Consider the following 21,891-nt stretch of genomic DNA (forward strand, 5'->3'; position numbering starts at 1 on the left):
CATCGTAGTGTTGATTCCCTCTCCGATTTAAAACAAATGATATCACAGATGGTTCGCCGGAAATTGGCCGGCTGGTCATGAAGCCTTTGTTGAAGCGAGACATTCGATGAGATAAAATCTGAGAAGAAGGGGAACTGCCAGGGTCAAGACTGGAACTGTTTTCCCGTCAGACAATGTTTCAAAGTACAGCACCTTTCCTTTCTTTAGCAACCAGTAGGTGAGACAAACACAAATGTTTAGCTTAGTCTCGGGATTTTTCTAAACCGAGTATATTTGACGGCGCCATCGTTAGGACAACAAGGAAAGGACTTTCTTTGAAGTTATAAGTTGTCGGTAGCGGTGAGATCAGATCGTCCCCAACACACCTTTTTTTTTTTTTTTTATTACCTTCTTTTCCGTACTCCCACCCGGCTAGCCTCTTGGTGACAAATTATGGGTAATGATCAGTAATGCAGTGGCGTAGGAAGATGTTCGGCGTTGGGGGGCAAACTCCCTGCTGACAGTGAACGGCGTTCGCACTCGCACGGTGATGACCGTCTCCTCTCTACGTTCCCTACCTTTCTTCTGTTCTTTGCTCTTTGTGAGGAATTACGTCTCAAATATTGGGGGGGGGGGGGCAAAAGGATATTCCTGCCCACCCTGTATTTTCCTGGGGGGGGGGCGGCTGCCCCGCTGCCCCCCTGGTTCCTACGCCACTGTCAAGATGGGCGTAACGTAGACTTTCAACAAAGCACAGTACGTTATTCTCAGACAGTAGATAGTTAAAAGGAAATAGAATACTTTAAATATAATTTGATATAATGTTTATGATGACCGATAATAACTATGTAATAATTGCAACAAACATTTCCCTGTGTGGACGCAACCTCAATACGCTTCACACAAGACGAAAAACGAACAGACTGTAACAGTAATTCCTCTTTATTTTGATCTAGCTTCCATCTTTTTTTAATGTCCCTTCGTCAACGTCCTTCAACATGCGTCAATCCTAGGATCTTTGGATCTATAATTGATTGTTCATTGAGGTGAGGAGTTGTGTGCCGTTAATGAGCTGAGCAAATATCCGGGTAATAGGAGTTTAAGTGTTTTTGTTTTTTTTTTGCTTCGGTTATAACGAGAGTCCATGGTCTGACTGAAGTAAGCAGACGACAGAAGCGGAGTGAAATCACAATGCCATCATAGCTCAGCTCCGCCTGCTGGTACGTCATTTGTGTAACGGCCATTATACAACGACTGTTATTCGATAAGAAAGCTGTGCCTAACTGCACTAAGGACCATATATTTTAGTTTCGGTTTACGTACCACTGTTTTTTTCCCCTCGAGGTCGCACAGGCGGATGTGAACTTTTGACAGCATCGGTTTGCGACTGAGTGACCTTGACCTGTTGGAAACCGCATGCGCGAGCGGAAACCCGCTTGTTATGAAAACAGACAACCAGAGGTAGCTGTTGAGCGTCGCTAGGAGCTTTGCCTCGCGATGCTTTATTATCAAGTGGCCACTTAATCTGTGCAATAATGGACACCGTGTCCTGCGATTCCCCTTTAAGCAATGCATTTGTTCATACTTCTGAAGCTGTAGCAGCTTCAGTTTCCGTACCACCGATAGTTCGGTCCTCTACGCTTAGCGCGAGCTATGTTATTACACCATCAACTTTCTCAACGACTCCAATTGTCTGTACTGCACCTGAATCTTCCATGAGATTTTCAAAATATTCTTCAAGTCACGATTTTGCCGAACAGATACGCCAGCTGGAAATCGAAGGAAATAAACTGCGGTCAGCTACCCTTTCTGCGCTATCACAGCTTGGTAAGGTGCAAGATTGGACATGTTTTTGATTTTGCGCCAAACAATTCAGCATAAGAATATATATTATGACGTTGTGTCTTAATTATATTTCACGCCTAGAGCGAAAAAGGCTCTTGAATGATCAACTAAATAGATTTTTGGCTCATTCTTTCTGGAAGTAAAGTTTCCCGATTAGTGGTCTTTTATGAAATTATGCATTTTGTTCTCAATAATTCTTATCTTTTTATAAGATGGCATAGTGATGGTAGCAGCAAAGTAAATTTTAAGACAGTGAATTTTTAGCAATAGAATCAATACCATTAAATGTGCATGCATACTTGCTTACATATGTTCTCAAATGTAGAAAACCATTTTCTCTAGACAGATTGTACACACATTAAAAAGAGCTATCATAAATACAATGTTTGGATTAGTGACCAAAGATTCTTCACATCAAAATGCACAATACTTTAAAGAACATCTTTTACAGGTTTCTTATCAACTTACACTGTTAACAACTATACATATTATGATTACTATATGGAAACTTATGGAGGAATAGAAATGTATTTGACAAATATAACTGTCTAATAATTTTTGTCCCATTGCAGGAACATCTGCATTGAATAGCTCAGATGGTGGCAGTTTAGAGGTACAATATAAAATATAACAATATACAATTTAAAAAATCTTTTTAATCAGCTGTTTAAGTCTGTCAACTACAGGTAGTAAAATATTGAGTAAAGATTAACCACAGTAGTGGGCAAAGGTCATCCTTTGAATTATACTTTGAATGCCACAATATATTTTACAGTTAAGTGAATTCATTTTGGTTCTGGGCATCTGCTAGGGTGGAAGGGATCAGTAGGCATGTACACACAATCGTTTCTTCTAGCCTGAAAATATTGCATATCTAGCCATTATACTTAGGTGAAAAATAATTCAACAAGTTTGATTGCTTAATTTTTGTTTATTATACGTTTGTGATTAACATGGCATCTACATGGATAAGAAGGCCTATTGTAGTATGGATACATTTTATTTTTATCAAGATGTTTCAGTTTGCACTATGTAGTTTAATGTAGTGTAAATATCTTCTTGTATAGTGGGTTGTTTTATTTACTTTTTATCGTTTAAAAAGGAGCTTCCAAGCGCCATTTTGAGATATGTAACATTATTCATTGGCCTTACAAAATTATCTAATTAAAAATTAACCTGCTTTCTTTGGTCAATCTATAGTTTCACCACTTTTGTAACATGTGCAATCCCAGCCTGCCTCTCATTGCTGTTCTCTCTGAGCACAATCTGCATTTTTGAAATTAGGTGCATTTACAATTTAAAGTGTCTACACACTCAGACATAATTGCACAGGAACAAATAAACTCGTAAATTCAAGTGAATTCTTACCATCTAAAGCTTTTTCATTTGCTCATCCTTTGGAAATGTATAGAAAAATGTTAGACACTTGTGTGCCTGAACAGTACACATCAACTTTGATGATTTTTTTTATATTATTGGATGAAGAACACTATGCATTGCAACAGCTGACATCAAACTGGGAGTGATCTACCATAGTCTAGGAGTGATGGTCACATGTATACATAATTCTCCACAATAGTCCACATAGGCCATGTGCAAATGAAGAGAAGCATACATATCTGTCCCATCATGTACTTACATATGTCCTGTCTATCCTGTAATGGATATTCCTCTCTTATCACCCACCTGTGACTCAAAACAATAATAGTTTTGTTGATTCTGTTTTTTCCCTTAACATTTGTCAAAATGGATGTTTAATTGTCTTGATTTTTGGATGCATAAATTCAAAAACAAGTTCATCATGTAACATAGATTTTATAAATTAGATCAGATGATGAATTTGTATGATTAGCATCTTTTTGTATCCATCATGCTATCCATATCATATGTAGCTTTGGCTGGGTTTTCTTCAGGTCAAACAGGCAACATCTCCTTCTATACCATCTCTTAGCAGTTCCCTTGCTGACTTATCATCAGACCAGAAAACCATTACAGATCTAAGGTAATCTTATATTTATTTATATTTATTATATCTTATGTTTCTTGCTTTTATGTGGTTTGAATCATATATTGGATAATTTGTGTATATATTGAAAAAAATTATTTAACAGTATATTGTAGACCTTTGTTTACTCATGTTTTTCTCATGAGTGCATGAACTTATATGCACATGCATACATATGCATGAAAACACATTAAGGTGGACAGGAATGTGTAAAAATGCAGATTCATCAGAAAACTAAGGTGCCAAATGTGCATACATGCCTTCATGAATGGGTGACAGGTTCATCATTTAAGCATTGAATAGGTTGCAGCTTGAAAACCAAAGGCGTGAGACAGAGCGTTTACAGAGTCAGTTGTTTGTTGACACATCAGCAGCTCGGGGTTTTTCCAACATAACTTTTTCCAGTCCTTTCAAGTCTGCATTTACAACTATTCCTGCCTCTGAATTGTCAGCCTACAATGGCACAAGAAGAGGACTAGAATTTGTTCCACCGTGAGTGTCCTGTAATTTTATGTTTTGTCTAAGGATAAGGTTATGGGCAATGGCTTGGATGTTTTGTCATGTTTATTTTATTTTAAGCAGACACCTTTTTTTGCCTATTATCTAGACAAGTAAAGGTGCTTCTTAAATGAATAAAGCTGTGACTCTTTAGATTTATCTTACACAAGTTTCAGAGTGGAAAGAGAAATGGTGTAGGTGCATGCCATTTTTATATCAGATTATAGTTTGTACTTTTGCTTTTACAGATCCCATTTGGAAAGAGCTTTGAAAGAATCTCAGGAACAGTGTACTGAACTGCGAAAACGTTTGCAGGAGGTATGCAAATAATTGGTATTCTGGGTCATGTCCTGCTTGTTTTTTTGCTTCTATGTTCTTTTTTATATCATATTTTTATTCATATTTTTATTACGTTCCAGGCCACAGATAAAGCAGAACAACAGAAATGTCAGTTTAGAACAAATATTGAGGAGCTCAAGGCCAAGCTTCATGAAACGATTGTTAACAGAGACACTGTACTTGAGCTCAGGTATAGTTCATTCACTTTTATGGGAAATGGCAAGTTTGGCTTAAATCAGTGGTTCTCAAAGTGTGGTCCGTAGACCACGTGGGCCGCACACGTAAGTTAAGTGCTCTGCGGCTGATGGTCATCGTATGTCAGCAAAGTGATGTGCAAATGGTCATATACACTAATTAGTCCAGTATTGATTTCACATGAGTTTTAATTTTTTCGATGCCCAACTGCTTGTTCACATAAAATGCTCGCTTACCAACTAAGTTTTTATGTCAGAGCACGAGCATTGCATCATTTAACCGTGTCATCTGTTACCCTTATAGTAACTAAGTGCACTTCCTTATTTTTAATTTGTATGTGTACTTTGTGAAGTATGTAATTTTATATAAACTTATTACTATACTACTGTCTCAAAAGTACATTTAGTTTTGAATTGTAATGAAACAAATGCGGCAATTTAAATTTTGAATTCATGGTACAGAGTGATTTTAGGCCTTAGTGGTCCGCTGTATTTTTTACTTTAGTAAAGTGGTCTGTGGTCTGAAATACTTTGAGAACCACTTGCTTATAGGATAGATATGATTTTCTGAATCATTTCTATTTAAAAGTTTGAGTTTCAAAGGAGCCATTTATTTACATGTTTCATACTCTTTCATGGAGGAAAACAAACTCCTCTAATTTGTGAGGTTGGTAGCACCATTAATTTTGACAAAAAGGACATTGTCTGTTATGCTGTTCTTCTCCACTTCATTTAGCTTTTCCTCTCTGTACTTCCGTTCAAAATCATGTGGCCTAATCTTTAGATCCATAATGCCAGTTTTACAAAAACCACAGTTGGGAAACTGAAAGTATTTACTTACATTGAATTGGTTGGATGATGTCAGTTATCAACAGAACTTGACAACCTCCTTTTATAGGTCTAGAGCGGCATGGTTGATGTGATGCTAAATAATTGTTTTGCAAGCCTAATATTGAGTGAAAAGGATACAGAATGTCACTGTCATTTAAGTCAAACATGCTATTTCCCAACCTTTTCCTTTAATTGTACTGACATATTATGCTCTATTCAGATTTAACATTTGATTGATTTAGCTGTTTTAAGCACAGACCTTGTCAGTGAAAGGTGGAAAATGCTGTCCTGTTTAAAAAAGCTCAAGAGATTCATTGGTTATAGAGAAGCTATAGTGAACTTTTAAAATATTGCCTTTGAGGAATCTTTTATATTATTTTTAAGCTATTTTTTCCAGCAAAAAAGAAATATTAATTTAACTATACATTTTTTTTTTAATTTTCATTTTCTTCTACATCTTTCTACCTGACAGAGCAACATGTTGACACTTTTGTCCAAAGAGACATCAAGAACTTCAATGTTAATCAGTTAACATGACATCTTGTGTTTGCTGCAATCAAACTTAGCAGGATTTGTTGACAAGATATGTCTTGATCTCTAGTTGTGATGGCCTGTTTACAGACAGAAGGAAGCAACGGGACAAGAAATGCTTGTTGCAAAGCTGCAGAGTTCCCTTGTCCACCTTCAGGACAAATGCAGGGCTCAGGAGGAGGTATGCACATTGATGGTTTTGATCCATAATTAGGCATCTTCAAACAAAAAAAATTATAGAGGTTCAAGAGTTGCCTTTTCCAGAACATGCAATATAGAAAGATTAAATATAGACTTTGAATTCTTAAAAAGAGCACAACTTTTAAAAAGCTATATTTTTGGGGATCAGATGTATGAAGCAGAACAATGGCAAAATCCAGGACTATGCAAAAATATGCGTTATCAGTTATGAAAAACAGTAAAATATAAAGTCAATTCACATTTTCCTGTTGTTGACATCCAAGTACAAAGAAAATGCGCTAAAGCTTGCTTCATGCTGTGCGATTTCCTGTCATTGATATTGTACTTGTTTTTTTTTTTGAATAGTCCTAGACTAAGCCATTGTTGTGTTGTATACATTTGATCTTTGACATTTATTTTACTATTTTGGCTCTCAGTTTCTGACTTTAGCCACATTTTAACCTTAGCCATTTTGTACATGAATAGGCTCTCAGTGATGTAACTCAGCAAGCACAGTCCAGCAGTCAGACCTGTGCATCTACAACAATGCTTCTGACCCAGCTTAGGACTGTTCTTGCAACACGTGAAAGGGCACGAGGACAGCCATATCTGGAAGGAGAGCCTGTTGGCAGCAGTCTCAGTGCATCGGCTCTAGTTTTGGTCCTGGAAAGGTGTCTAAAGGAACTTGATGACCAGGTCTCTGCACAGCACCATAAAATTTCACAGGTATGGGGATAAAATCAAAGACATAGTTGCTGTGGTGTAGGTTTGTCAGGTGAACTACTGCATTACCTGTAGGCCTTTTATGCTTATATCCAGCATCCTTAACCCATTTATCTCATTATGTGGCTTTATTGATAGGTAATAATTCCAGCATTTGTAGAATTTTTCTTTTTCAATACATAATACATATTGTATAATACACACATATGTATGTACATCCCATGAGCTCTACCAATTGACAAATGGTAATGCTGGTCTGCTAGGACTGGTCATATAGGGCAAACAGCTAGATAAATGCCATGGCCTACAAAGCTGTTGTGCATAAACCTATTTGTGATAAGATGCATACATCATATATAATGTGCTTGTGTTTATCCTCAGCTTGAAATGGATATCAATGATGCAAAGAAGACAATGTTTGAAAGAGAACAAGTGGTAATTCGTGACTCCCAAGAAAGGTATTTGACTTTTGAATGGTATTTATCCTACTTTTTGACCATGTGCACTCCCCCACCCTCCTCCCCCCATCTTTCCTTGGGTGGTCCAGTGGCACAGTGGTTAGCGTCTGTCACCAATACAGTGAGGATTGGCTGTCCTGGGTTCAGTTCTTGTCTCAGGCTCACTGTTTTTTTCTCTGCATTTGGCATCTGTTTATAATGCTGACTAATTTGCCAAAAAAATAGCATTAGCTGCTGGCTTGGCGTACAACACCAGTTTTTACCCCCCACCCCCAATCTTTCCTTTTTTTTGATGTTTGGTTTTTCTAGGAATTATAGAAACAGTTGAAGTCAACTGTATGCCAATAGATTTTCCAGCATGTATTATCCTTATTTACCAATATCATTCTTCAAATTATTTGTGGGTTTGACCTCCTTTGCTTTAAAGCACAAACTTTTTCATAACATATGTCTGGGAGGGAAGTGGCATAGATTTGTTTAGCCTTTAGACTATAAACCAAAGTGATGGTTTCCAATCTTTTCAGACTCAAGGCTGAATCTGAAGACACATTCCAAAAGTAAGGTTTGATGCCTACATTGTACCAGAACATTTAAGCAGCTAAGCTACTGCTATTTTCAGAGATAGTGCTTTTATGTTTGTGTGTGTGTGTGCGTACATGCATATGTGTGAAAGATGGTGGTAACTATTTGGTCCAATGATCGAGGTAGTAAACATTTTCTTAGCTTTTTATTGTATCTGATTAATAAAAGCTTGAACTTTATCTCCTCTGACATTGTTGAGCAACGGTCTTTTGTTCAGGTTAAATCAGTTGACATCAGAACATGCTAAACGACTTGAAGAGGCAAACGAACAAACTAAGAATGCCAGAAAGCAGGCAGCTATCTTGCAATCACAGCTTCAAATGCTTGAGTAAGTGACTGATGGATGGTAATATTTATATTGATATTAAGGTATTTTGTAGGCAGAAACAGAACATGGGTTTTGCTTTTTTTTTCACAGGGAGCAGCAACAGCAACAGAATCGAATGAAAAATGAGACCATCGGAGAGCTTGAAGCCAAACTGAAACAAATAAAACAAGATTATTCTGATGACAATGCAAGGTGGCAAGAAAGGGTTGGTCCTTGGCTTCTTCTAGGTAGTTAATGTAGCACAAGATGTGTGCGAAATTTATGTTGGGTTCTTTTCCCATTGTTATCGCATTCTTTTTCTTTTGGCTGTTAGTGTGGTGGCTCTGAGCTGTTGTCACTTTTTTGCAGAGGCAGGCTTTAGAAAATTCACTTGATGATGTTCAGCGGGAGTTGATTCAAGCACGAGCTGAGAAAACTGAGGCTGCTGGAAGCAAGGCTGTTCTGGACACTAAAGTTGAGGACCTTCAGGTAAATTTTGACACTCTCTGTTGTTGTTTTTTTTTGTGGGTGGGAAGAGTTTTTTTGTTTTCAGGGTAGGATGCACCACAGTTATTGTAAGGTTTTTCTCAAGTGCATTTTCTATTTGCATCCAGCTGCTTTATGCCAAAAAAAAGTGGATTTGTTGTAATATACCCAGACTGTCATTTGGCTGCAGTTACAACTATCCCGCCTAGAAAATGACCTAGAATCAGAGAGAGATCGTGTGAGGAAGCAGCGAGAGCGAGAAGAGGAGTTGCGTGTGAAGGCACTGGGTCTGGAGGGTCAGCTGTCAAACAAACAGCAGGAAGTGGAGCGACTGGAGCGCATGCTGGAGATAGTGAAGCAAGAAGCTTCTGCACAAATGCATGACCGGGTACGTATTTCTTGTAAGCTGAGAGTAGATTTTTTTTTTGCATCTTATTACTCATGTGAGTAGTGGTGCAATGTATTGAAGTCTGGTTTATAGAAAATAAGTGGATGGTATTTTGATGAAGGCTAGCAGAGTTTTATAGCCAAAACTGTGCATTAATTGCCTGTTTTTTCGTTACTTTCTGCTTGAAGTCTCATATACTTGTGTTGCCTCAAAATAGCATTATTGAGCTTTTTTTGATGCAGAGTGCATAAAAGTTTAATTTTTTTATTTATTTAGAAGTTTCTTGATTGGGCGTATTCTCTTACAGAATAGGTTAATTATAGCTACAATATTTAGCTGTAGCTTCAATGTGCAGTTTGCTGTAAACTGTTAATTTATATTTTTACATATTGTTACTATTAATTAGAGCAGTTGTCATGAATACTGCCATAAAATTGAGCCAGTTGTTTAGGGAGAGTTTACCTGAAACTACATCACATAGGTAAGCTGCTTTGCTATAGACAGAATGCAAATAAGTGTTTAACAATCATAAAAATCTTCCATACTATATATTCATAATCAGAACATCCACCAAAACCATGTCAGGCTGCTGTATTATAGCCAGATGACTGTAGATGCACAGTAATTTAGTCAATATGCTTTGGCATCAACAGGTGGTAAGTGCTGAGAAGCAGGAGCGAGACCGTTACCTTGATCAGGTCAAAACACTGTCATCTCAGCTGTCAGCTGCAAATGACAAACACTCCAGGCTAGTAGCTGAGTATGAGAGAACACGTATGGAGGCAGAGACCCTCAAGCAAGAAAAAAGTGACCTTCGTCTGGATCTGCATTCCTCCCAGGCCCAGGGAGATGCACTGAGGTAATTATAGCATTTTAAATCTTTTTTCTGTTTATTTTTCATTTTGAATCCTCTTTCAAGGTGTGTAGTTGTAGTTTTAGTTTTGATTTTCTTTTTTGTTTTCTACATCCTAAATCTAGCAAAGAGTTTTGTTATTTGAGTTAAATGTGGCTTAGTTTTGTATGCCCCGCCCCACCTCTCCTTTCTTTATCCTATTTTTCACTTTGTCATGAAATTCATAATAAAATTATGCAAAAGAATTATTAAAAAAAAGATTTACAGACTGAAAATGAAGATGTGTCTGGTTTGTTTTTTTAAATACTTAGGACAGAAAAGCTTCAACTGTCAGCACAACTTGAAGATCAACGTAGCCAAGTTGAGCGCTTACGCCATGACCTGGAACACACTCGCAGACTACTAGAAGAAAAAGTCATGGAGGCTGGAAGTCTGAGGCTAGCTGTAGAGCATGCTACTATTCAGTTGGAGGAGAAAGAAAACATCCTGTCAACCGTACGCCAACAGTCATCGAGCATTACCCATTTGATGGAAGTCAACACAAGGTAAATCTGTGAAGACATATTTATAAATTGCATGCTTCAGTCAATCAATATAAAGAAATGAAACAGGCTGTTTAGGCTTTGTATAACTTAAAAATAGAGGAATGCTAAAATGCTTTATTTTGTTTGCAACTTTTATATTAATTTTTTTGTTTTATATGTTTAATTACTATTTTGGAGTCTTTGTCTTAACTTTATTTTGTTGTTGTTTCTTTGTGGAAGCTGAACTCGTGGTATAACAAATATGGTGCTGTCAAATCATCTTCACGTTTTAGAAGTGATTTTCTTTTGTACTTCATATTTCTATCACCATCTTTGTAGGACAAGTGATAACATGCGAGAAGAGCGAGAACACCTTCTAAAAGTAGTTGAAGCAAAGACAGAAGCCCTTGAAGAAATGAAAGTATCTCATGATGCTCTGAGTAAAAAGATGAAGCTTAGAGAGAAACGCATCAAAGACTTGGAAGAGGAGAGAATCAAGGTCATGAATATGTGTGTATGTGTGAGAGAGAGAGAGATCATGTTGTGTTTGTGTATATATGGATGTGTGTGAGAAAAAGGTGTGTGTGAGAATTCTTGCATGCTTAAGTTCTGAAAATAAATTTGACGATAAATTGGTTTGGAACAGATGTAAAGCTAACATCTTGGGCACTGTAATGTTTCTTATCAGGGTAAACTTACATTTCATAAATGCATCCAGTCGGAGCTAAATTTTGTTTGCATTTTTGATGAGAGTTGTGTAGGAAAATATTGTTTAGATTCAAAATGTCTTGCATATAAATAAGTGTGATAAATGTGCTCTATTCTGTGAACTAAGGGATAGAATATGAGAAATCGTGAAAGTATTGTCAAGAATCCATAGGCATGGATACACATGATCTCAACTGGGTGAGGGAGGTTTTTTGTGTTAACAACAGATATGGATATATAGTAATAACATTGTTTACAAATCTCTGTTTACAACATATGCATGACAGTACTACATACTACTTTTACATTCAGTTTGTGTATTTAAATATTTAATTTTCAGGTGTTAGAAGAAGCTGGGAGAAAAGCTCAAGAGCTGGCTGTCTTGCAGCAGGAGAAAGATAGCCTTTTTTCGGAACTAAGGGACAGTAGGATGGAGGTTGCCAAGATCACACAGGCTAGAGATTTGTTGAAACGAGAGATGGCTAAACTAAAGAATTTGCGGGCAAAGGAAGTGATGAAGCTTGAAACAAAACTGAAAGGTAGGTGCAAGGCTTTTCATTAGAGATGAGCCATAGAATTTTTTTCAGACTTTTTTTTAAAATGTAAAAATGGTGTATGGCCTCTAGTCAGAATAATTTTGTTTACCCATGTCACATCTGCATTAGAGCAGTTAACATTCCTAGTTAATAGTCATCAAATGAGTTCTTGCTACCTATCAAATTGAAATAGCTGAAAATGTCAAAAATTAAAGACAATAAGGGAAGTTGAGAAAGAAGTAGAGAGTAGCTTACAATTTATTAATCACACACACACTCTCACACATGCACACAAACACATAGTTAAGACAAAATTCGCCAGGAAACCTGTCACATGACAAAAGTCTTTTCTTTACTTGGCTTATTTTTTAAATAAATAAGTGTCACAAGAGATAAATATCACACATGTAACATTTACCATGCACCTTTATTGTCCCAGAGAGCAGTCAGAAAGCAGCTCACAACAGTTATAACTAATCAATAATCAAACAAAATGCTTAGTATGACATCAACAACTGATAACACCATCAAACATTCATAGGCATCCCATTAAGACCCACATACAATCAATTTATTCCACCCCACACACACATACTAGCATTCAGATATCATGTCTGAAAAAACAAAGGACTGCCTCCTTCTCTTGGTTCTTCAAGCAGGCACACTGAATCAGTAGAAAGACAGGAACTGGGAGAACTCTTCTGATGAAACATGCATATCATTTTGACACAAATCTGTAGAGAGGTATGGACATGGCCTTTATATGCCATCCAATATTTGTAAGAACTAACTAGGGAGCCAGCTTTTTATGGATTCAAGCATAATGCTTTCTTTCTTTTTTTATTCTTCAGAAGCAGAGCATGAATACAAACTGACACAGAGAGCCTTGAAAAGCAAAGACTCAGTTGATCAAAAAGGTGAGTATCTAGAAAAGAATTGATGTCTCTGTCAGCATCATGTCCAGGTCTTTACATGGAGCAACTGTTGCTTGAGTGTGACTGGAGAAATAAATCTGGTCAAAGAGATTATTTAGAGGCTCTTTTATCTCAGGAACCACAGAAGCTTTGATGAACCTTTTGATCATCCACGTCAGATATTGCTGGAAAGTGGTGCAGGAAGTTTTGGGTTAATCATGCTGCTGTCATCACCTATGGTTCTAGCTATGGTCTTAACAATAGCTTTTAATTCATTTCATCTATGTTTGGACAAATGTTTGATAAATTGAAGATTGAAACCATTGGCTTATCAAACAATGGCATGAAGAAAATTGTGATTATAATTATGCTGTTCATGTTGAAATATAGAAAGGCTACAGAAACTTTGTAGCTTTAAAGCATACTACTTTATACCATAGACATATAACAAATATTTTCTGGTGATAGCTGTCAAAGTGGCTGACAAAATACAGAAGGAGATGACAGCAAAGAGAAGTGAAGTGGACAGCGTGAGGTCTAAACTTCGAAAACTGGAGGAGAAGTATGAGACATTAGCAAAGGTAAAATTACATTTCCTTGTTAAATGCTTTTGGTTCAGAAGAATTTTGAAAACCATTTTTTTTACCAATAAATTCTTAGAATATTCAAGAAATAAACGAAAGATTGTTTTAAAGTAGTTATATCTGGAGAATAATTTAGGTAGAAATTCTTGATAATGCATGGCATGTTAAAAGGTCTAACTAGATACGATGCTCACCATCAAAGGCTTATGAGTGTACCAAGTGAATATTTTCTTATTAACATTAACCGAGGACTGGGACAGTGAACTGAAATAATAAACCTGTTTGTATATTCCATTCAAATAATTGCACAGGAGAAAACAATGGTAGAAAGAGACAAGGACAGCTTGAAGTCCTCACTGGCACAGTCTCTTCTTCACAGCAACCAATTGACAGAAGAGCTGGTGGCTAGTCAGACCCAGAATGGTCAGCTCACCAAGCAGGTTAAGCTACTGCAGGACAAGTTAGAGAAGGTATCCCGAATGTAGTCTGCCCAGTTGTAGGTGCTGATGCTTTTTAGCCCAAGATTTTCATGAGCGAGACAAAATCTAATTTGTAGGAACCTCACCAGCTGTCTAATCTACTTATCTTTTAGCTGAGAACAGTGTTAGTTTTTGCTGCTTTTCTTTTCCAGGTGCATTTTTATGCAAAACTAGTCTATAGCATATTAGAATATAAACATCTTTAGAGATATATATATATTGCATTGTGCTTATATAGTGATCCAGGCTGCTTTGATGTTTTGTGTAGTAGGTGTGCTCATCAAATACAGAGCTTGTTTATGATACCATCAGAAGTCAAGCTCATAGTCTTTCATTTTCTTTTTTCATATATTTATATCTTAGCCAACAATGCTTTAGAATATTAAGGCTTCACCTGCTGTTTCCACCATTTAACCCTCCAGGCAAAAAGGGAAGTCAGCATCTGTACTTTATATTTTTGAAGCTGCTAAGTATTGCACAAACCACTGATCAAAAAGTAATTCATTCTTTGACTTAATGTGCCTTTTTGTTTCCTTTAGAAATGAAAGGCATGATGGATTTTAGAATTTTACAGTTCAGTCACTTTCTTTTGGTGAATGTTTCCATACCTAATTTTCCATTGTCACTTGCCTACAAAATTTGAGAAACAGCAGGTCTTTTTTTTAAACTGATCCAGAGAGCTTTGATGATTTCTCTGATAACTACAGGAAGCCATCAAAAGTGCTTCATCACAAGCTCAGCTGGAGAAGTATGAACAAGAGATTGCTACAATAAAACTTAGACATCAGCTGCATCTCAAGGTATTTAGTATCACACTCAGTGTCCTTATCGTGGACTGTTCTCTTGGTTTTTACCTATCGCTGGCTAGCACATGGCTCTAACATGTCAGTAGTCTTCCTCTAATGCTGTTCATCTTTAATACCTATACTACTAATACAGATTTGATCATCATTGTGTCTGTCTTCTGAAAATCATTACTACTTATAACTTGTTTTCTGTAACAAAAGCACAGAAACAATTACATAAGAAGTTATCATTTATTTAGCTGTGCTTAAAATATGATGCTAGTATCATTCTTAGATCATAGAGTTAAATGAAGCTCTTGTGCATACCAGTATTTTTTAAATTATACACAATGCTGTATTGAGGAATGTTTATTTCATCCAGAACGAAAAGCTGAAAGTAAATACAAATATTAAATAAGGCAATCAAATGAAGTCACATAACGTCTGACATTATGAATTTACTGTGGCAAAAATTAAAAGCTGCATGATCTTCAGGAAACAGAGCAAATGACACAGAATCGCATTGTGCCTGGAGTGTCCTGGATGATTCCAACAGCCAGTAAAGATAGTGGCACAACCAGTTCTTCAAATTCTCCCAGACTGACAGAAGGCAGCTGTGATACACCTCCTCAAAAGATGATCACCAACAAACAGAAAACAGACAGCAACAAGGTTAATATTTGATAAGTTTTGAGTTTTTTTCCTCTCATTTGTTTCAAGAACACATTTACATCTGCAATATTAAGGTGAGGTTCATGCATGGTTCAAGGTTATCATTTTAAACTATGATCTAAGGCCATTTAGATGCTGTTTGAGCTTTTACACATTGATTAGAGATTTTCTTGCCAGAAATACCTTTTTCTTCCTCTCCAACTGCACTGTGGCTTTTTTGCCAGAACAGTTGCCATGAGGTATTATGGGTGCATGAACAGGTAGTGCCCTCATGCTGAGATTGTGTGACATAGAAAATTTACCAGATCTTGGATTCTGTTCTGTCAGGTGTTACATTCCACAGATATGTGCTGTTTTAAGAAGATGCTATTAGAGTTATCTTCACTGAGAAGAGGATTGTGCAAATTAGCATTAAAGATTAAGTCTGCCCTTGGACAGAATTGCTGCCGACTCCTAAAACATACGTGAATTATGCCATTTTACAACCTTGACATGATCACTTTTGCACTACAATGTGCAGCAAACAGCAGACAGATACATGGAAGCAGGAAGAGAGTTAAAGGCCTTGCTGGGCGAGATGCGGCAAATGATAGCTGCTCAAAAGAAACTGAACATGAATTCAGGAGAGAGACCTCTGTGGGCACACTCCTCACCTGCCCCAGCCAGAACCGACAGCTTGAAGTGAGTTCTGAGAGTGAAATTCATGTTACTCAATATTATTAGATAATGACCATTGAATTTTACTAGAAATTACTTCTTTTTCGAAGTTCTATTCACAGTTTCTGCTCAAAAGAATGCATTAAAATGTATAGTTACCAATTAATGATATTCTTTAACTTATCAGACTAATCAGGAAGTTCTTTAAGGGGGTTTACTCTCTCGTTTTTTTTTGTGCTTTGTGTAGGGCTGTGTGTACTCTGACGCAAAAATGAAGACTGCCTTATGTTTTAATTTTAAGTTAATAATAAGTTATTAAAGGAGAAGTAGTAAGAGAGTGGAGAGTTACAAATATGTAGGCATAATTATCCATGATAAACTTGAAAAGCTCATGTAGATGATGTTAATAAGAATGTACATAGCAGCCTGTACTGTCTCAGAAAGCTGAAGTCTCTTTGCATGTGCCTAGAACTTCTGCAAACATTTTATACTTCTGTTACACCATTACTTTCAGTCTTGCATGCAGGGCTTGGGCACACTGCTAAGTAAGACAGGCACAAATTGAACAAAAACGTTAAAAAAGCAGGGTTAGATATTTATATGACTGTTTCCTGGAAAGAATTACTAAAGATGTTTTACATTTTGCATTTGTATTTGTTATTAAAACGTCCTAAGAATGTTAATGTAAATGATATTTTTAGTGCAAAAAATATTTTATCCCCAAACCAATTATGACAAGGAGAAACCAAAAAACCTACCTGGAGAAAGTAGAATGATACATATACACACAAACTTAAAACATTTCCTATGAAGCAAAAGAGGAAATCATTCATTTTGTTCTAAGAAAGTGAAATAAAAGTTAACCAATGTTTGATTTATTATTTCATAATTTTAAAATATTTGAAATCTGATAATTTAGCTGCAGAAGGTCCAGAAGCAGCTCCCCAGACAAAGGACATCGCAATCATAGAGTATCTCTTGTGGACTGCAGCCGTTCACTGACCATGTCACACCCTCTTCGATCGGAGATCTCTAGCATAACAGCTGGTAATGTTATTTTGAACTACTCTGTGTATGTGTGTGTTAAATGAATATTGATACAGTTTACAAAGTGCCTAACATACTGTAATACTGTTATGCCTTAGAAATAGAGCATTTTATTGTAATCAGATTAATTAAAATTTTTCATACTTCGAACTAAATATGCTTGCATAATTGTAAAACACAAACCATTTTGCGCGTTTGGTTCTTGAAGAATCTTGCAAGTATGCACAACGATTGTTACCGTTCTCTTGGATCTAAGCCTTAAGCTGTTTGAAAAAATGGAAGGCCACAAGAATGTGCACTTGAATTTTATGTCCAAGACTGCATATAGAGGTCTCTGAGAAGAGAGAAACTTCACCTTCAGTGAGCACTAAACAGAAAAGCAGCAGAGGAAAAAACTGTGGATGCCACAATTTGGTTTGTTCAAAATATTTCACAAAAGAGTGCTTCATGATAGAGTCTTGCAGTTGCAAGGAAAAGGTGAATTCCCTGTTTGTAATATCTTGAGTCTGATGTGAATGACATGGCTCACCTAAAAATGTTCTAGCACCTCTTCAAAGATTCCAAACTTTTTTTTTAATGGTAAGGGTATTCTATTTTGTATTTTTGTTTATTAATGGATCTTGCTTACCAATTCAAAACATTGTTATATGTAGAATCAGTGTTTCATCGGCCTGCCATCGTGCACGTGAAATGTGGAGCCTTTTCCGTGTTAGTGGCTTCAGTTCCTTTTCAACAAGCAGACTTGACGATCGGCGCAGTTCAGTTCAGCTTCATGTTTGCTTGACTGTTGTTGATCCTTGAACTCTTGCGTGTGCTGAGGTTTATTCATCGTTGCAGTGTGACGGATGCCATCTGTTGGATGTGCTATTTGGAATTATATTTGCTGTGGAGTGTATTCCAGCTTGTATGAAATGTTTGATATTTGGCATGCGGATTTTGTTTTTGCTGTGTGTGGGTGCTGAACTTTGGTGTAGAGTACAGTCATTTTGTTCTGACATCAACTTATTTTCACTTCTGTGAACAACACCTGTCATTTGTGAAGTGCCTTGAGCTTGTCAATAAGGGGAGAAAAAGGTGCTATACAATGGTTCTGAAACCTGGAGGCAAGTAAATGGGTCAAAATTTACATTTATTATGACTAACGTGTGATTTTGCTGCTAAGACTGACAAAGATGATTTTACATGAGAAGCCGCCTGTTGCTATACCTTTTAAAACTTCATTTTGTTATTGGTGACATTGTAAACTATACCAAAAACATCACAATGTAAATTCACAGTCATTGATGATTTCTTGTGCTTTTCTTACAATAGGTACAAGGTCTAATACTCACTCGCCCAGTAGGCGCAGGAGAAGCTTATGTTCAGAAGCTGACTCACAAGGGTCAAGTTTTGTGTCTGGGAAAAGCCCTCTACTTGTACCACTCCACCTGTTTCATCATCCAGTCCTTCTTTTGTGCTGCAAGGTAGTTTGTCATCCTATGCCACATTTTCTAACACTGACTGCCTGTGCTGACTTAAAATGTGTACAACAACTTAAGAGTTTTAGCTCACTAGCTTATTTGTTTGTGTTTATAATGTGTTTTCTTATTATTTGTTATTTTTGTTCTTTAAATATTTATATAATTTTTTTTTCATTATTAACCTGTCAAGATCATCATGTTTATAAAGGAGGGGACGGACTGTTCAGTGTGCCAGACACCCAGGAACTGTGCCGCCGTCTGGAGGAGAAGATTGCTCACCTCACTCGCATGGGCAATAATCTCCAGCAGGAAAATCAGGGTATGAAACTCTTGGCATGTGATAATCATTTCAGCATGCTAGCCTCCCTTTCATGAAAGTAGCCTGGATAACTTCCCAGCATGAACTCATGACCATTTTTCACAGTAATATTTCTGGGCTGCTGGTCATGTTTTCCCCACATCAAATTATTGACACATATAATGTGATGCAGACCACAGCGAGGTAGTTTCCTGTCACATCTTCAGCATGCATTCTTGCACATCCAATGGTCACACCTTCTCTGTTTATCCATTTCTTAATTTCTGGTGGAAAGCAGGCATCACAGGTTGTCATAAATATGATGCATAACATGTCATGGGCATAATAGTAGTGTCTATACAGTGTAAATATTGTTTTATATATATATAGAGAGAGAGAAGTGATATGTCTGCTGCTCGCAGCTACTTTTGTTAAAGCTGTTAAGTGTATTTTGACTTTACTGTTTTGATTTTTGGCCCTACATACATAAACTTGTAAATTAAAAATGTATCCAGGCAAGGACAGGTCTAAAGATGCATATCAATAAAAATGGTAATGGAACGAAAAAGTGAAGAATCAATCTATTTTAGGTTCATTTTCAGGCAATAAGAAAGCTGAATGAGCTGGGTTTTTTTTAAGAGAATGTAGCCTTTGAGAAAACAAACTTTTAGAGCTACTATGGGAAGTTATGAAAGGGTGGCATTAAAGCTCTGCTCTGCAGCCACTCTCTTCTCTTATTCTCTTGTTCTGTTTTACTTGTGGCCTTTGTGACAATCTGTCATTTGATGTATCTGTTCTTAAATGTGCTCATATGGGTGTAAGTGCAAGACAACATTAGTTAAATTAAAATATTGTTCTGATGCAAAGCTAAAATGTTCTTACCTGTAATCTGCCCTCTCTCTCTCTCACACATACACGCTCGGCTCACACACACACTACCGTTTCCTTCCCTCTCATCGCTTCATACTAACCTGTAAATGTAATGCTCAATTCTTTTGCACACCTACGTGCACGTACGTTAGGGGGATGTGGAGAGTGAGGGTCAGTATGTCTATGACACCAAGGAATGGCGACGTCGTGAAAGAGCTGATGTGCGCTAGCTGTATACATCCGATCGACTACCCCGTATAACGCCGTGAGTGGACCCAATATCCCAACTGTGACATTTAGAAAACTAAAAGCCCAAAGTGGCGGAGATCAGGACGCACGAAAAATAATTTATCTTGAGTTTTGTTCAGAGACGAAGCAAATAATACTAACTTTTCCCTTTAAGCAGGTTAGCATGTCAGTTAAATCAACAGTTCTGGAACATAGAGGGAAAGTGGTATCTTATTCAGGTTAGGCCAAAAGTGGGACTGGTCAGGTCAGAAGAACTCTTCACCTCAAGAGCTAAAGACCTAGCCTAATGGTGGGCATGATTATTTCTAACCGATTCTTCGTACTAAGCCCTGATTTTAGATTAGGCCCCATACTTTTCTTCTTCCTTATCCTTCAAAGAACCTAAGAGCCTCGTCTGGTCTCGCCCACTCACCCATCGTTTTCCTCGGGACAGTATAGAGCCCCTCTTGTTGCAGAAGGGTGGGTCGTTTTGCGACGTGATGAAATGGAGACGGCCAAATGGATCCTGTCTGGTGCATTTGCGTGTTGTAAATCTTGGGGCAAAAGCCTATGGTCGCATCACTTCGAGAATCCCTGATATACGGTCATGCAGAAAGAGCCTTCTTGCAGGGATGTAGCTCACTTTGCAACAGCTTTCACAGAGTAGCCAACCTTGTAAGTGCGGCGCTATGTCACAAAAGTACGTTAGCGAAACGCCTACATAACTTCCTAGAATGAGTATAGAATCCAGATTTTACCTTCGAACGGAGGCCTGACAGTATTTTAAGCAAGAGGAATATTTATTGTGTCGTAATCAGGATGTTTCCTCTTTCCTTTTATCACCATGTTTCTTTTTCTTTTATTATAAAATAATTTTTGTGTCGTCTTTTTTCTACTTTTAATTTGTCTTTTTCATTCAAAGTCTTTGTAGTCCTAGTTATCCCTGTGCCTTTTTTTTTTTATCTGATCCCAATCACCACACATTTTAATCTTGCTGTATTTCTGGAAATGCTGTCCAGTGTACTGTTCATTTCCTGATTTCCTCGAAATTTGTTATCATGGTTGATTTACCTATGACTTTCATCCTTCAGGAAGCAATGCACTGTGTTTTTGTCTTGCTATTTTGAAGCGAATTTCCTTTTCCGTGACAATCTATGTAAATAGTCATTAAAAAAAAATACTTTTCTTTCTTCTGCAGAAATGGCCCACTTGATCTCGACACAAGGAGAGAAGCTGGAGTTAGTTCGCAAGAACGAGCGGCAGATGAGTGACCATCTGAGATGACCCTGCCGTCGCCGTCGCTCCCTAGGGAAGACTGCAGTCCTTGGCATTTTCCTACGTCTTTTAAAAAACCAAAGATAGCACAGCGGTTCGTTACATTTAACCCCTTCAAACCACATGCGTGTGTACCTCAGGAAGATTTCAAACTCACGCAAGGTTGAAAACTTTGGACTCGAAACTTTTGTAGTGTTCGTTAAAAACTTACTCTTCCTAAGACTATGTAAGTTTATTTTAAATAGATACTTGCTAGCATGTGTACAGATTTAAACAGCGCGTGAATATACCTAAATTTTGTTTTAAATTCTTATCCAATTAAATGCAGTGATGGTGGTTGTAGACTGTAGAGAATGTGCTATTTTCCCACGACACTCCTAAAGTGTTAGGTTAGCTGTAAGAAAATTATCGTCCTTCCTTGCTTCCCGTCTGAACCAATGAGTGGCGTTGATCGCAAATGTCACATTATTTTGCTACCTCGGAAGTTATCTCTCTTTGACCCCAGCAATTGGGACTTAGTGCTCACCAAACTATAGATATGACGGCTTAAGAAAACTTGACATTCCGCATTAGTAACCTTATTGTTGTTGGAACTGATGTTTAAAACATCATTATAAAGTTTCATCGCGGATAATCTCTTTTGCCTGTTCATCTA

General features: G+C 37.2%; 1 protein-coding gene across 2 annotated transcripts; it reads left to right on the forward strand.

Moving 5' to 3' along the window:
- The first annotated feature begins 1,479 nt into the window (after positions 1–1,479).
- Positions 1,480–21,306, forward strand: LOC112559414 (coiled-coil domain-containing protein 158-like). Of its 2 annotated transcripts, XM_025230651.1 has the most exons (28): positions 1,480–1,806; positions 2,397–2,437; positions 3,738–3,826; positions 4,133–4,321; positions 4,576–4,645; positions 4,747–4,856; positions 6,313–6,403; positions 6,889–7,128; positions 7,507–7,583; positions 8,108–8,140; positions 8,383–8,493; positions 8,584–8,698; positions 8,842–8,961; positions 9,149–9,346; positions 10,000–10,205; positions 10,511–10,744; positions 11,063–11,222; positions 11,772–11,970; positions 12,819–12,884; positions 13,350–13,462; positions 13,777–13,935; positions 14,652–14,744; positions 15,225–15,401; positions 15,922–16,082; positions 16,978–17,105; positions 18,417–18,568; positions 18,774–18,884; positions 21,160–21,306. In XM_025230651.1, exons 1-28 carry the CDS (start codon positions 1,515–1,517, stop codon positions 21,172–21,174), a joined length of 3,750 nt encoding a protein of 1,249 aa, XP_025086436.1. In that variant the 5' UTR covers positions 1,480–1,514; the 3' UTR covers positions 21,175–21,306. The 2 variants fall into 2 exon arrangements, with proteins under 2 accessions (XP_025086436.1, XP_025086437.1); XM_025230652.1 differs by lacking the exon at positions 14,652–14,744.
- Positions 21,307–21,891: the final 585 nt, after the last annotated feature.

The sequence above is a fragment of the Pomacea canaliculata genome, linkage group LG3, assembly GCF_003073045.1.
Source record: "Pomacea canaliculata isolate SZHN2017 linkage group LG3, ASM307304v1, whole genome shotgun sequence".
Lineage (NCBI taxonomy): Eukaryota > Metazoa > Mollusca > Gastropoda > Architaenioglossa > Ampullariidae > Pomacea > Pomacea canaliculata.